This window comes from Anguilla rostrata, chromosome 18 (genome assembly GCF_018555375.3).
Source record: "Anguilla rostrata isolate EN2019 chromosome 18, ASM1855537v3, whole genome shotgun sequence".
Classification (NCBI taxonomy): domain Eukaryota; kingdom Metazoa; phylum Chordata; class Actinopteri; order Anguilliformes; family Anguillidae; genus Anguilla; species Anguilla rostrata.
In genome coordinates this window covers 18,428,906-18,446,308 of record NC_057950.1, presented here as the reverse complement: position 1 = coordinate 18,446,308, position 17,403 = coordinate 18,428,906, and the positions used below count along the sequence as shown (strand labels likewise).

The window sequence follows — 17,403 nt, the reverse complement described above, 5'->3', positions numbered from 1 at the left end:
AGTAGTCTGCCCCTCCCAGGTCAATGTGGGGGAAAAGTAAGTAAATAAATAAGTGCCACATGGTCATTATAGTCCATGCTACTGTACCAGTATATTCATACACACTTACTGCTGCCATCAACATTTTCACTGATAATCGAATGTTCCAAACATTCCACTGCAATGATGTCCATTAAGAGCAGCATCTTTAGAAGCATACTCTTATAAAACATCACATGGCATTGCGATGCTTCTAAAACATCACGTGACATGATGATTAAAGAAACATCAGTAGACAGTTCCCGAACATCAGAGGATTTGTTGGTCATACTACAGATCAGATCTTCTGTCAGTTTCAATGAACAGAGCCTAACCCTAAATCATAAAAAATGCACACATTTTCAAAGAAAGGTCCTATTTAGAAACTGAAAGGAAATATGCGCCATTTTCCCTGCAGCAGAACTTTACAGAGATTCTGAGAACTAAAAGACCACTGTCGGTTACTGCATGTTTTTAGGCCTGCGATTTAAGTTCAAATTTTGTGCAGAAAATTGAGACTGCAGCTCAGGACCAAACCGCACCATCAAATAAAAAGCTTTTTCAGGCACAGTGATAAAAATCACCCTGTGTTCACACCGAAGGTCAACCAAGATAAACACGCTTCCCAGCTTGAAGGACGTAATGTGCGACTCCAACGACTACAGGCTGCAGGAGATACTATCCTTCGTATGAAATGTTTTGATGTCCTCACTCACTGTGGCAATTTACCATCCTAGTTGAAAATCGCTAACACTTATCAAACAAGCAGGGTTTTAAGGAAGGGGGGTTCAGACAAAATGCCCAAATCCTGCGCTCTCAATCTGCCAAGCTTATGATCCCTCTTCAGCTGACCAGCTGGACAGCACACTGCATTTCATTCCCAATCCACCTAGTTTCCCCTGGTCATCACTGTGAAAGAGCTCTCAAACTCACAGAGCTCTCAATCGACTACAGGTAAGACTTTCAGTAAATAAATACATAATGGATGTTGAGAACTTTGCTGGTAAACGTATGTCAATACATTGGTGCTGTGCACATTGTTGGGCACAGATATAAAAAAAAATGATAATTTGCATGCATTGGGCACTTTGCTAGTTAAATACAGATAAGCAAATCAGTAAAATGATGTAGGTTACACATAGGTAATGAAATTGATAGGTGAAGCTGGGCACATTCATGGATAAAAGAGGTCAGTTCCTTGATGTGTGGCACATTGTAGGCTACATATAAGTAACTAAATAGGAGTTGTTGGGTTCTGTTCCCTCTTTTCTAATTTGGTCAGTATTTCCTAATCAGCCATGGCTGACCTGTGACACTCTTTAATGAATTAAAATCATTTTCAATTTTAGTTCCTGAGGACAAAGCCGAGCTTTGGAACAAGACAAGCCAAGCAACATGCACGTGCACTGGGAAGGGCTTACTGCGGGTATCTCTGCCAGTTGGTTTCCATCCAGCCACAAGTCCTTTAAGCTGACGAGACTGCCTATTGTTTCTGGCTGAAGAGGAGAACAGAATGACAAGATTTTAGAGAACGGGGGGGGGGGGGGGGTAGGAGAACATTTGACAGCAGGTGGCTCACGCCAAGGGGGGGGCCACCGTTGCTCATAGCAATAGCTTTGTGGACGAGGGCGGAATGTGAAGTATCTGCTAACATACAAGCACTGATTTACGTTCATATTTCTGTAGCACCTCTCACAATCTTCTCATTCTCTGCCTATCTCTCTCTGTCCAATCAAATAACGAGATTGCCAATAACCCACATACTCGCTCTCTTTAAAGCACGAGCAGGAAAAATGTACTAAACATCATATCACATGATTTGCGAGTTATACTTTAGACATTTCCTTCATTTTTTAGTCCTGTTTAATAGTAGAGTATTATTATTATTATAGTTTGAATACTGCAGTAGTCACCCAATAACCTCACAATACATGTTCCAGTGTGTATGCATGAACAATGAAAACAATGGCTGTACAAAGAGAAACTTCTGTTAAAACTTGTTCATCTTTCACCTTTGTCCCTTACAACAACGTACCAGACTATACAGCTCATTGTTTCCTACATCCAGCTCCTCCAGTCTGTGCAGCTGAGCGAGAGACCTGTAGAGAAGGGCAGGGCTTAGTGACAGTGAACGGAACACTGGTGTCACAAGAGCCAATCCAGCCACAGATTGTAACACAAAACACAAATAAGGTAAAAAGAAACTACAATACCACCAAGTCAGGAGAGTGAAAGATTGTGACAAAAAAATTCAAATAATCTATCAGATTTGTAAACAATGTCAGATACTAAATATCGAATATATATGTTTTCTTTTTTTATAGTACACTCATTTTGCAGCAGCAACCTTGAATGGAAATGTGAGTCAACGAGAGGCGATTGTGCCTGGATGACATCACAATGCAGTTTGTGATAAGCCAATCAAAGAAGGCTGAAACTGGGTGACATCACATCCATGGGTGAAAGACCTATTGTGTTGATTCATTTAAGACTGGGATCTCACAGTAGCGTAAGGAGGGTAACTGCAGTTCATCGTGGGTTGTCATTCTCCTTAGCAAAGTATGTGAGTGTAAACATACAGTGATGTAAACACAGCAGTGAAACATTCCTCTAACATATGGAACACACATGTCCACAAGCCAGGTCAGTTATACATTCTACATAATGCCCAAAGTCTAATTGGCTCCCTGCTGCTTCAAAGTCAGCAGTTCTCCTCAAATAGCCAATCAAATCACACTGTCTTTAGCTAAGACTCTGTCAACCACATTTTGGGTGGTAATTTAACAACACGTACAGAAGTGGGTTGCCAGATCTGGTTCCGTTTTGTTGTGGTTGTTTTTAAGTCACATAGCAGGGCTGTAGGTTCATGGTCTAAATAACACTAGGGACCACTGGTCCACAACCAAGTCTGGTTAAGTTGCTAAAAATGAATGGGCTTTGGAGATACTTACTCAGGTAAATATGTCAGCAGGTTCTCTCGGAGTTCCAGTGATATCAGGTTAGCAAGACTAAGGAGAAAAACAAGTTAACAGTTAAAAAGGAACAGTTAAAAAGAAACCCATCAAAAGAGGAGAAATGCAGAATATGGGGTAGGGAATATAACTGCCTGAAAACACAATACCCTGCGGTTAGTCACATAAACACTGTTCATTTTCTGAAATTAAAATATTTTTAAACATACTCAATACCATTTCAATAACTCAATGAAATATACACTTTGTTAGAGAGGAAAATGCAAAAAATCCTTGGTAAAGCTTCAAATCACTGAGGCTGAAAATGAATAATAAAAATTTGGTATTATGAAGAAGCTACTGTATTATTGCACATTTTATGACATCTGAAGCCATGTTAAAATGATCACATTCATATAGCATGGTCAACAACGTCCTCTGTTATAACTCATAACCAAAAACCTTTAACACAGACTCACCCCCAGACTCAGATGGTAAAATAAATTCTGTGTAATTGTGTGAACCTGAATGTGCATTATGAACATACGCATGAGATTTTTACACAAACTGAATACAACATATTAGTAGGTTATTGCAGAAGAATGAGTAAAAAGGCGTTTGTCTGCTTTTAAAGACCAGGAAATTAATGTTAGGTTTCAAATAAGGGCATCACAGCGTTTCAGGCACAGAGACATTGAGAATCAAATAACAATCGGCTCATTGTGCTGCCGCACTGCAGTTCCAACCGACACCAGTCCCTGAAGGACACAAACTCCATTTCTCCGAGTCCTCGTCAAAGAAATGAAGAAGATTGGAAAGCAGAAGAGGAAAGTTTTATGGTAATTTATCACCCGGGCTGAGAGAATCATAAAGGCGGACTTGGGGCAGCCGCGCTGGGGCCTTGCGAGGGAAGCAGAGTCGAGTCGCGCGGCACGGAGACCACTCGCAGCCCGACAGAAACCGCACGCCGCCGAAATACAAAATGCCTTCGTGACGCGCTCCCGGGGACAGACGTCTGTCCCGACTGGAGCAGGTCCAAGGGAACTGAGCCTCGCGCGTAATAACCGTTATGTAACGCGTGGCGTCATCCGATCCGCGCGCGTTTCCAGGGAGAGCGTCCGCGGCCGCAGGTAGAGCTGCCACCGCCGCACGCACATCAGCGGATCTGTCCAATCAACGAATGGAACGGAAGCGTGGGCAGAGGTCAGCGCTGGCTAGAAACCCAGATGACATTACTGACAAAGACCAACTGAGCAAGCACAAATGTCCGTAATTGGCGTGACGGGATCCCTTCTGTCCGATGCGTGCTAAACTGAGGGCGGAGGCTATCGTGTGTTTGCAGGATAAGGGCAGGGAGGCTGGCTTAAGGTTATATTCTTAGGAACAGTAGTGTCGGCTGCAGAGACATCTGCATCAGGAAAGACCGGGAGCTTTCACTAGAAGTTGGGCGGTAGTGTAGTACAATGGGTAAGGACCTGGCCTTGTAACCTGGTAGGACACTGCTGTTGTACCCTTGATTAAGGTACTTAACCTGCATTGCTTCAGAGTGCATCCAGCTGAATAATAAATGGATTAAATGTAAATGCAAATGTAGAACGTTGTGTAAGTCGCTCTGTTTAAGAGCGTCTGCTAAATGCCTGTAATGTAATGTAAAGTCTTCTAATGCGATGACAACCGGATGCAGACGCACGAGAGGGTGAGCGGGGTGAAGGTGTCGCATGTTCTTCAAACTCATACGGTAGCCGGTGCATTTATGCAGTAAGCGACGCCGCAACTGGGCTGCGCATTGAAGTCCTGCGCGTTTGTTCAAAAGAGCACCACCGCTGCAGCGGGCTCAGACCGAAAGCCGGTGCATACATGGCAGGAAAGCGTAATTTGGTAATCCGAGCCGGGTTTGGCGTCAGCCGCACTCTCTCCGCGTCGCCCGCTCTGCTGATGAAGCGCAGTCAGGTGGTTCTGCTCCGCTGCATTAGAGCCGAATCAGGAGTGAGGGTAAATACACTCCGACTAAGCCACAGAGAGGCAGGCCAGGGGATTAGCCGGCCAGCAGCGAGGTTTATATCTATAAATAATATCTCTTCGATGGCGCAGCCGTCGCCCGCCGAGCCCCCGTTTCCCCGCGCCACGCCCGTGCCCCGAGTGCGCCAGATTAAGAGGGGCGCGAGGATCTCCGCCTTTCCGCCTGGACGCACACGCGCGACGGCTAAAACCTTCCCCCGCCGCTTCATCGAACGCACGTCCCCGCGGTTCACACTTCCTGTTCCAGGGATAATCTTCCAGCACTTTCTCAATCCCTAGTATTTTCTGTTCTCCCCAATGACAAATCACATAGCCTTCGGTCAATTTGGGGTGATTTGGGGGCAGTACAGAAGTGCGACTGCTTCTTATTACTGTTATTTATTTTATCTTAATTTATTCAGGGAGGACACTTTTTCAGAAGAGCCCTGCCAGAGACAAGCAAATCAATAGAAGACACAATATTAAAAAGGTTCCAATAAACATTAAGTCACAACGCACAATATTAAAAGAAAACAAATGACAACATCAACACTGCAGTCCTTCAGCTTGCATGGGCGAATACAATTCGTGCACAGCCGGTGAAGGCAGACTACAGACATCAATTACCATTAATTCATTCCTGTTACTGTTTTTAATTCTGTTGTAACATAATGACCAAAAGGGCAAGGGGTTACCTACACACAGCTAAGAGCCTGGCTTAATGTCAGCCAGCAGGCTGCAGGTAACACAGGTAATACAGGATACACACCAGGACTCCCCAAACCCTGGCTCTGGAGAGCCACCGGGTGTGCTGGTTTCCTGGCTACCGGGTTACTGATTGATCAAAGTAGCCTATTTCACAACTAACTCACCTCACCAGGTTTCTAAATGTGTCACTGATTTTAAAACAGAAAGCAGCAGATTCTGTGCATCTCCAGGGTTAGGCCTGAGGACCCTGATCTACACATTCTGTAGATTAGAAGCTACAGGGTTGTGATTGTATTATTTGCAGGACCAATTATATTATTTCACTTTTGTGTCTATGTTGCCTTTTCAGACCAACATAGACAAAGCCAACATGTCTGTTTGTCACACACCCCTCACCTCACAGACCCATAACAAAGACATATTTTCAGTTCAAACTCCATTTAGGCTAACCACCGTACTGCGATCTTTGGACCATGGACAAACTCAAGCCGTGTGTATGTCAAACTTCCGGGAATGGGCTTCATTTTCCGGAGAATCCGGACAACCGGCCCATCCAGTCTACCCGCCAGTGCCACACAGAAAGGGGCGGGGGGGGGGGGGGGGTCCTACTCTCCTGTCCTGATCACAAACTGCCCAGTGAGTCAGTGCTGAGCGGCAGTTGCCATAATCTGCAAGACTGTTTCGGGAAAACAGATTACAGTCATTTCAATGCAGTTACTGATGAGATTAAGGGTTCTAACAGTGTAATTATGTTTAGCCTTTCCACCTCACTACAAATGTGTGCTGAATCAATCAACCTGTATCGCTGCTAACCGATTATAAGCCAACAGGCATTTTGAAGCATTAAAGTAGAGCCACAGTTCAAGTACCGGCAAGGTGACTGGGTCGAATCTTAAGTGGCGATCCAAGCACTGGCAAGGTAATTGGCTTGAGTCCCATTCCCAAGTGTGTTGAAGACTGCATTAGATGGAAGCACAGCAGATTATGCTGGGTGCATGCTTGGGAAACATGATTATGCAAATACTTGGCCGATAGTTCATGTATTGATTACAGATCCTGTACTGATTGCTGATGGATCAGTATTCAAAACCAGAAAAATGAAGGTTTTGCTCACAGGGCACGCTGACGGACAGTGGTTGTGGACACAGCGCTGCAGTAATGTTTGGTAAACTTACCAACATCGCTTAACCTTACCGAATACGTCAAGAGAAATCAGACTTTCTTTTCCTCATTTTACAACCCACTGTCTCACAGAGAACTGAAGGAGAACCACGTCTTAAGGGAGACGAAGACTTAACTAACTGAATGCTTAGCACTGGCAGTGTTCCAATACCAAATTAAAGTTAGAAGACAACCTGAATGATGTAAACATCTATGGTATGTGGCCTCAGGAAAAAACATTTCTGATAATACCGAGCATTCCATGGACAGTATTAATATAGCCACGCACTCACTCCGGGGCAGTCTGTGATACATTTTATTCCTGTAAAAGCTAGAGGATTAGAGGTCTAGAGAATTAAATAATATATTTCTAAACACTCACAAGGTGAACTGCTAAAAGGGCTGAAGGTGCTCTTTTGTATAGGTCTGCAGAGACCGCTACAAGCACATCAATTAGTTAGCTCCCACCCACACACAAGACAAACATCTAAAAATCAATCTGTAACATATTTTTAAATGTGCTGCTTGAATCGGAAATAGCCTACACATTACAAGGAGGAGGATGAAAGGACATTAACTCATTTTTTCTCATACGCGTCTATGTCGCTCGCTTTGCCCCATAATCTTCATAAAACGCCGAACACCATTTCACTGAGGTTTTAACATATCACCATGGTTACCAATAGATCAGCTCAGCTTTATTTATGACTAAATAGAGTGAAAATAGTAGAACATTACTCCTAACACTAATCTATTTATCGCTGAAGGAGGAGAGAGACCTACAGTTGGAATCACTGTCCAACTGGTCCAGCAGTGAAACCAACCAAGTCAAGCCAAGTACTGTGCTGATACCCACACAATGTTAATTTACAGTCAGACCCAGATATCTGTGCCCTCTCAAAAAACCGGCATTCAAAATGTCAGCAAAAGCAAATTCCGTGGAGAGATACTGGTATATCGTCACTGCAGGATAAATCAGATGCAGTTGCTCTGGCACAAAAGCTGACCAACACCAACACATTGAGGAGATGAGAAAATCCCAACACCCCCTTAAAAAATGGGGTTTTGCTGCATGAATCTTTCACACAAATAAGACGCAGTCACACACTGAATCTGAGCTAGCTGCAAAAGTGCTGCAATGTAATGGACAGCCGGAGGTGCAGACTCAACACAGCACGTCACTTCACACACACGTCCGATGGTATTTTCCCTTTTTTTTGTGGTAGCCTTCAGGGGTGAATCTCTCAAGTCAACAACCATGCTTCAGAAGGGCCTTGGTTGTGGTTTATTGCTCTTATCAGACCGATGAGTCATGTGTTCCAGACAACGCATTCAAGAACTGCCATCTGGCCGCCATGTTTGTGCTGAACTCACGAACGATCCAAAATCAGCTGCCTCTAAACTTCACCGCAAAGCACCAATTCTTAAGAGACAACACAATCGCACACGGCTTGCACAATGTCTGTGACCACAAGTGAACCTCATACTGAAAAACAGGAGTAAAGCTTGATCTCAACAGGATAAACACATACCCACGGCTTTCAAAATGGCACAACAATCGAACATCGCCAAGAAGGCTCAAGCGTTCATAATGACACAACCCAATGGGACAGCCCAATTCAATCCCTTGTCATTCAATCTGTCTTTTAAAGCGCGAGGTTGAGCAAATTCAATCATTTTCAGTGAATTTTTTCAATGGAAAGGACAAGTCTGCGTCATGCGACATGAGACAGTCGCTAATCTCAACCATCTAGTTGCCCACCTTATCTTGACAACATATTATTATATAGGCATAATCTGATGCTCTTATCCAGAGCAACTTTCACAACTTGCAATTCTACGTATGTACCATATAAAGCAGGATATTTCACTGAAGCTGTACCCAGCTCAAGGGTTATGTAGAAATAAGTGGAAAAAAACAGGAACTTCCCAAACAGGAGTCTGAAGTATTATTGCAATATACAGAGAAAATGACTCATAACAGCCGTGCAAGAACTGGTAGACCACCTAACACCATCACATCGACAGCTGTTACAGATTTTCTTTGAAAGATAGGGAAATAAGCAAATAAATAAATAATAGATGAATTAAATCAAGCTTCACTCTTGCTTCAGATCTGAAGAAACCCATAGGTGTATCTGTCAATCCTTCCACAGTGAAAACACAACTCAATGCTATGGGCCTGAAAGGACGTGTAGCTGTCAAAAAACCACTGAGAAAAGGAAATAAACAAAAGAAAATTAGCACTAGACTAGTACACTGAAACTGGATACCTGAGATGTGAAGTAAGGTTTTATGGACTGCGGAGTCTAAATTTTCCAGATTTTCCTGATTTTTGCAAGTAAGAGAAGGCAGTATGTACGCCCATGAAGCACTGAAAGACAATTTGAACCATGTCTATGAGCATCAGTCAAGCGTGGTGGAGGATCAGTGCAAGTTCTGTGTTGTACATTTGGAACAGGTGATCTGGTTTTGATTGAAGGCATTATGAATGCTGATAATTACAAACAAATCTTAACATATCATGCAATACCCTCTGGACAATGTTTCATTGGGAACAAATTCATTTTACAAGATAATGACCCCACGCACACTGCTGAAAAGATTCAACTGCTGGTGCTCTCAGAACAATGGACTGGCCACCCCAGAGTCTCGACCTCAACATCACTGAACATGACTTTGATCGAGAGAATCAGGAAATGCAACCAACTTCTAAAACAGAATTTCAGATGTGTTTGCTAGAAGCGTGGAAAAATATCCCTGCAGGTTTTCTTCAAGGCAAGTCTCTCAAAAACAAAGTCAAAAGGTGGACACACCGAATACTGAAAGATTTGATATTGTGAATAATTGTGGAGGTTTCTGTGTAATTTTGTTAAATATATCTTTGCAACGTTATTTTTGACACTGAAAAACAAATAACATGTGCTTAATGGCTGATTTGACTGGAAAGTAAATAAAACAAAAGGGTGGTCTCTGACTTTTGCACAGTACTGTGCCCTGTACAACATGCCGTACATGGTAATCAAACCTGCAATCCCTTGATTACAGGTCCAATTTCTCTAACCACTACACTGCACGTCTGCCCAGTAATCGGTAACTCTGAACATGCAGATCAAACCTGAGCTCCTCATGATGGCCCTCATTGCTTTCTGCTGCAAAACGAGCAAAAGCAACCCACCACCGGCCTTATCGATTCCCCCGCACCACAACCAGCTTCAAACCATCGGGGGAAAACACATCACGTACAGGACTCTGCAGCATTCAGCTCTCATTATTTTCCCAAATTGAAAGCCCAATTTTTGAACCACAAAAGATATGAGAGGGTCCACTTTGATAAAGTGAAGTACCCAAAAAAGTGGACTGAACAGTTTAATTTGCCGCCACAGCTGGAAGCCAAGGCTATTAATCTTGTCCACGGCAGTGAGGTCTAGAAACCAAAGCAGCAAAGTAAATGGAAGAACAGGACTTCAAAAGGGAAACATTTTTTTAAAATCACACACTTACTTTCCAATGTTTTCCGGAAGGGCCTGCAACGATATATCGTTGATGGAAAGGCATGTTAGGTTTCGCAGCTCTGGAAAGGTCTCAGGCAACCTAAAAAGGGAGAGAGAGTGACAAAGATGGAATCAGACGATGAAGGCACAGGAACTCAAGTAGCGGCCCACTGCAGACGGCAGCTCCTCTAAAAGTTACGCATCGCGGCCTGTCCAGGGCCCGGAAAGGTGCTTTGCAGCAGGGCTTGTAAAAGGCAGCCATGCTGCTGGGAATGGCCGAAGCCACCGCTGAAAATGGGACTGAAAAGTGCCGTTTGAGACCGTGAGAGAATCCCTGCAGTGCTCTCTCACGGCGGGAAGGACAAAGTCGCTGGCAATTTGTTTGTTTCTCTGGCCTCTCGCTGAGCGGATCGTGTCTGTCTGGGATACTCTGGCCATAAGCCACCTGATTTGCAACGACCCCCTACCGTTAGTCAGGGTACCCATCAGTGTTTGTGGGTATGATTGCGCCATTAAGAGCACTGTGTGTGTGTGTGTGTGTGTGTGTGTGTGCGCGCGAGCCTGTTTTTCATTAGACAGCGTTGTCCAAAAGCAGCCCACGTTCTTACAAGAAAAGCTCTCTGTAATCAGGTCTCTGCGGAGGGTAAATCCCAAATTTAAGCACGAGGCAGTGAGTGGGTTCATCCCAACCAGGGAGAGGAGAACAGCAGCATTACTGTATCAGCCACCGTTACTACGGCAGAGCTGCAACCAGGCTGGCTCATTATACCCCATAGGGGAAGGAGATCATTTAAAGTGCACCTTGTACACAAGTCAAAAATGAAGTTATCATGGGTGTGTAAGTACCCCAAAAAATGCTATATTCAGTGTAGGAAAAAACGGACTTGCTAAATGCAAAAGGCCATGTGTTTTTTGGGGACGTTCCTCTTCTGCAAGTCCCCTTTTCCCTACGTTGAATCATTATACCCATTTTCCACTGTAGAGCTAGAACCAGTCTGGCTTCTAGAACCAGACAGCAGCATTCAGTGCTACCACACAAGCTTGTGGGTAATGCAATCCAAAAGCAATTTCAACTTGGTTGCCTGGTGTCACCTCTAAAAGAGAGGCGTCGGCATCCTTGTATTGTTGAGCATTGTGCCGTTCGAATAATGGAACGCAGCAAGCGTAAAATGTCATCAACCAGCCGCCATGAGAAATCTGTGTGCTCACACACAAATCCTCCTTTCATTTCATATGAGCCCCATAGACTCTGGGCAAAAAACTCAGATCACCCCAATGATTAAATGTCTGATATTCAAGCAAAAGTCTACACAAATTAAACTTTACACTCAGCCCAATGAAAATATATCACCCTAAGGTAACAATATAGATCTTGCCTTTGCCCAAACAGCACCGGCACAAAACTCTTAAGCAAAGTTTCTAAGCATTTCTTAGATGTGTAAGAATCCTACCACCCACCACACAACTGGGCAACAATTTCACTTTTAGTGCTTAGTGGTTGGTTTATATTAATCCCATTTCAATTAAATGATTCAGCATCTAAAGATATAACAAGGAGCTTCTGAGGGTGTAGCAGTGCACCGCAAAGCCATTTAGACATAACATTCGTCAGATAAACGATCTATTATGATGAGGGAGCACCAGCTCTGATGTCATAGCTAAACATTGTACCATTTTACACCCAGCTGACCAGCGAGTGTCACTAGAGCATAGTGAAATGTTGACCCCTAACCGACTGAACATTCCCATACCCTGGGTGACACATCACCCTTTGGAGCTACCGGCTACAGTCAGCATGTGGCACGGTCTAGATTCAATCAGAGACCATGTGACTCATCTTTGCAACACAGCATGGTGCCTTAGCCAAGTGCATGTAACAGCATGAGTGACTCATCAGCCATATGTTGAATATTAAACTGCCACCCCATTCCCCAAGCAACACCATGACCAAATACCGCACACACATTTGGACTGGAAACGATTTGTTTACAGGCTGCATTTGTGCACAGAGCTAGATTAAGTAAATTACCTTGTAAGTGGGTTTCCACTAAAATCTGCTACTTGGAGAGCTTTACAGTAGGAAATACTTTCAGGAATTTCCATAATGTCTGCAAGAAAAAGAGAAAAACATTTAATGTTAAAAAAAAAATCCCCACACAAATCCAGGCTTTGGATTGGATGCCACTTCCTACCCAATAAGAATATTCAAAGGAAGCAGAGTTTGCTAAACCAAGCGAAAAGTCTGCTAAACTTTGTGAGCGTAATGAACGCATTTAGGTATATTTAAATATAGCATGTGAGATTAATTAGGCCATATTTCAGAACGTGCGTCCCTAAGACTGAGGCATCCAGACGTTAGGTAAAGACACGGTCCAAAAGGCAGCACAGTCTATTTGAGGGCTCCTTTGAAAAGCCACAAATTAGAGCCGGCCCACGCCAAACATGCAGAGTTTGACCTTCTATAATTGGCTGATGTAATCAGCATAATTGCCACTCCGCGCTCCTTTGGAGCCCCCCAGGAAGCGCTGTGATCCCTGACCCGACGGAGCGCAGAGGACCGTAACCCTGCACGCACAAAAGCACATCAGGCCGCGCGTTCGCCCGCGTGTAGAACCACGCACAGCGTGCAGGAGGGCGGGGGTCCTGCCGGGAGGGTCGCCTCAAACGCTGTTAACACGGCAGCCACCCACGAAAAGGAGCGGGAACCTACCTGCGTGGCACTCTGCAGGGAGCCACATCTTTATGAGGGAATTTGGAAGGAGGCAATAAATATTTTGTGCAGAATAGCTTCTAAATTGCCAATTAAGGCATTTTACTTAACCCGTAAAACAAAACAAAACAATTCCTCCAAAACAGAGCTGAAAATGGGTGAATTCTTCAATTCAGCAACAGTGTTCAGGAACTCTGAGTATCTCACAAAGGAAATTGAATGCCAAGCGTTTGTGCTTTTCCATAGATTTATTCTGCCTAGAAAATGAAATGCACACAGAGGCAATTTGAGACGGTAAAACATTCGTAAATATTTGTGTTGTGGGCGTTTGCCCTCTTACCATTCCGGGAGACGTCCAGCTCTACGAGCTGCATGAAGTTGGCGATCTCTGGGGGAAGCCTCTGGATCTCATTATCGCTCAGTCCCAGTTTTCTTAGCTTCACAAGCTGAAACAATGGCTGAAAATAAGCAAACAATAGAACGAATCAGTGAAGCAGCTACTGGTGGCCCAAAGCAATCTGAAACAGCAGCAAAACAATATGGATTTCACAACATGAACTGGGGTCAGGATCCCCCAGTTCCCTGTGCTCCCGAATCATGGTTCTAAATGAGAAATTCAAGCACACTGGATTTGGAAAAAAAAGAAAACAATGAATGAGGTTAAGGTGCCGACTGCTTTAATTTGAGGGTATTGAAATCCATATGGGGGTTTTTTATATATTTTTTAATTTTCTTTTTTGATTTGGCTTTTGTACTCCGCAATTTTACATTTTTAATGAAACTATTGTAGGAAACTCCACAGATACACCAAACAGCGAAAGTATCTGAGTGGCGAAGGAACAAGGTTAATTTAACGTTATCTCGGTTGTCTGAGATAGCGCGAACGTTTTCACCTTTCCTCTTTGCTAACAGACATTCACAGAAGGAGACTGGAAGTGATCCGCCAGTACAGTGGCTCTATACAGATCGCCATCTATCTTGGCAGAGGCAGACGTGCCTCTGGTGTGTGTAGCCTGCATAAATACAATAGCGTATCTTCCTACAGTACTAGTGTAGCCTATATGCGAGTGACTACGGGGGGAGATATCCTGAGATCAAAAGGAAAAAGGAAGACCCCAAGCTATCAAACAAAGACTCAATCATAACAAAACAGAACCTCATTGATCCTGCTTGCGCTGTCTCTGTAAGCATACCACACTGAGTTAACCTTTGTAGCTGAGACACCAACTTGTTCCCCATGACATCGGCTTTCCAACAATACCAAACATAACTACACTGCATTTAAATCTCAGAAAGGTTTACTTTCATTTTTGTCTCATTACAGTATTTTCCTAACTTAAGCAAAGCAAGATTTAGATCATATTGCTTTATAGTGACATTTCATTTCACAAATGCAGGCAAGGCCACAGTAATCTTATAAACTAGATACAACAACAGCCATCTTCTGTAATATCACATTTCCGCCCCCTACATAGTTATAACTCCACATTACAGAATGCTCCCATACGGCACAGTATTAACAAAAGTCACGAAGAAAGAACAGGCTTCAGTCCCTCAGCGGTAAAAATAAATTTCACATGTTGCCAAATGGGTTAAGGGTGAACAACCACCCAATCACCAGTATTTTTACATTCTGATGCTTCTGAATCACACCTGTGTCATTTGTTCTTACAGATAGCCTAATAGTGACTCAAACCCAGCAGCTGGATAGCCAGCTGTGAGACCAGGACAGTCTGTTCTGACAAAACTGGCTTCCTTGCGTTTAACATGCTACACCAGTGCAGTCTGCAGCGGAATATTTCTGTCACAAAAGCAATACAGACCTCCGCCATTTTCTAGCTGCGCACTTGGCTGAAAAGATCAGATGCAGCAGATCACTCTCGGGATATAGGCCTACCTGCACACTGGAGGCACACTGAAGGATTCTGTGAGTGACAGTATAGTAAAATGGTGAGGGAATTGGGCTTGTGACTAAGGTTGTGGCTTCATTTCCCAAGTGAGCCCTGTTGCTGTACTCTTCAGCAAGGCAGTTAACCTGCAGCCGTACGCATGGGTTGTACGTAATCAAAAAAAAAAAGAAAAGTCTCAACTGTGTAAATTGTTCTGGAATTTTGTTATTGTTATTCCTGCAAGACATTGCCTTTCCGGTAACACCGCAGGGTGTGGTATGCTTTTCTCTGCACTCTCCTTTCTACTGCGTCACAAGGAATCCTGAAACAGGATACCTGTCAGCAAATAAAGAGCAAATGGAGTGCAGAATGGATTAAAAACCTGATGACTCATTGGGATAATTAAAAAGTCAACTGTTAGCAGAAGCTGTGTCCAGCACACAGAATTACCTTCAGGAGACCGACAGCCCTGAAATTTCAACTCAAGCTGTTATTGTTATTACTTCAATTATTACTGGGCTAATATCTTGCACAGCTATAATTATGTCTCACCTGAAGAGCCTGTAGCTGGCAATCAGAAGGCAGGAACCTTTCTTTCTTTAACAAACTAAGTTTCTTACAACTAAACAGTGATGCGCACCACTGTGCAACTTAGGGCAGCGCACAACAAGGAAATTGCCCTCTTTGGAAAGGTAATACTAGATGATGAAGAGGGACTGCATGTTTTTCCTAGAAATACACTGCTGCTTCTGCGCCCAAAGCTGCAAGACCTGAAACGCAAGGATCGTCGGACCATGGCTAAGACCAGCACCAAGTTGCATGGCAACCGGACAGTTTCAGACTGTTTATCATAAAGAGGTAGCCAACTCATATGCTGATAAACGGGGGAGGAGTTAAGGGGGTAAATCAGACAGAGCTTTCCCGAGAACTAGCGGGTCTAGGGGACCCCTAGAGGTGGTTTGTGTATGTGTGTTTGTGTGCATGCACACGTGCGCATGCAGGGGAGGGGAGGGAGGGCTCCTTTCTCATATGTTTTTCCTTGCACAAATTAGGCTATTTCTTGATCTGTGCTGCTGATAAATAACTGAATAGCAAATCACACAGATTACATGCCGTATCAAAATAAATTGACTTTTAACATCCAGTTTTCACCCTCATAAAAGAGCAGAGGCATGTACCAATGATTAGATCAGTTACTACACAGGTTTCCACATAGAAAAATATATATATACATGGGGCAATACTGATAACACAAACAAGTGTATTCTGCTCATTCAGCAAAATCTGTACGATCTTTAAATCACCCGGATGGCTGATATTGGACACACATTGTTGGACTGGCGCATGCATGTAAGGAAGACCAGTGTACTTTCGCAGTGCTCGCCCTAAACTGGAGACCAGGGCCCGGCATAAGTCTTTCAGAATCCAGACGCTTGTGCGGAAACCTTTTTATAGAGAAGTAAAGTCATAATTTTGTGGCTGCAGCATACGTTGTCGAAAAAGACACGTGAGCATTTCGTGCACCCAGCCCTATTCTGGGCGATAAAAGAATTCTATAGAAAATGTGGGATGGAGCAGCAGGGCCAGGCAGCAAACTCCGCTGTCACATAAATATCTCTGCTCATAAAGGAGAACACAGGCCTTTTGGGAGGCATACCCACCTCCACTACTTATTCTTTAACGAGCCCCACAGCCGGGCTCCAGTCCGGACCATGCCTGTGTCAACCATATGGACCAAGGGCCATAGCCGAAGGGTTTCAGCCTTTTAGATGACATCATATTCGTTTAGCAGGCAGTTTAATCCATTCCAGAGAGGCTTTAGATGAAAGATAACAAGCAGCTATCAGCTGATTTGCCTTGCAATAGCAACGCTGGTCAGTTTAGTGCCTTTAACCTGACTGGGCCAGCTTTACCAGCAAAGACGCAGCTGCTGGGTGGATATACGCAACCGAGGGGGGAGAAATAAAGAGAAGTGCACCCCGGGGCTTTAGCACACGGGCCTGGGCTCCATCAGACAAAGTGCAGCGCGGAGGCTCCAAACACAGGACCTGCAGCTGCGGCGGACGCTGAGCACCTGAGGAGGGAAGTGCACAGATCGGTTTTGGGGAAGCAGCACCAGGTGAAAGGCTGTTCAAACGCAAATAAAAAAAAGCAAAGCGACACACAGAGTCTCCACTTCCGCTGGCGAGCGTAAACAAAGGGAAGCAGAATTCAAAGCTGGGAGGGATTCCGGTAAGATGAAAAGCCAGCGGTAGAGCCAGCGACAAAACAACAAAACTGCGCTGTCCGCGCTGCCCCATGCTAGCGGCAGACTCAACTCACAGCGAAGTATTAGAATAACATCATTAAAGCGTTCAGAACAATCGTGCAGAAAGGAGAAAACACTTTCCCCAAGCCAGCTTCGGTGAGCTCGGCCTCCAGCACGCCAAAACCCCTGAGCCACCGCAAACACCCAGTGGCCTGGCGGGGTAGGG

General features: G+C 44.2%; 1 protein-coding gene across 2 annotated transcripts in view; it reads right to left on the bottom strand.

The window, feature by feature from the left end:
• The window catches only part of lrrc1 (leucine rich repeat containing 1), a 45,040-nt gene that overhangs the window by 13,709 nt on the left and 13,928 nt on the right, over window positions 1-17,403 (bottom strand). For both annotated transcript variants that reach the window (XM_064316729.1, XM_064316730.1), the window contains exons 2-7: window positions 13,381-13,498; window positions 12,360-12,438; window positions 10,341-10,430; window positions 2,970-3,026; window positions 2,054-2,117; window positions 1,440-1,514 (exon numbers count right to left, since the gene is read on the bottom strand). In XM_064316729.1, the coding sequence (XP_064172799.1) occupies window positions 1,440-1,514; window positions 2,054-2,117; window positions 2,970-3,026; window positions 10,341-10,430; window positions 12,360-12,438; window positions 13,381-13,498 (483 nt within the window). The remainder of the gene's footprint in view (window positions 1-1,439; window positions 1,515-2,053; window positions 2,118-2,969; window positions 3,027-10,340; window positions 10,431-12,359; window positions 12,439-13,380; window positions 13,499-17,403) is intronic.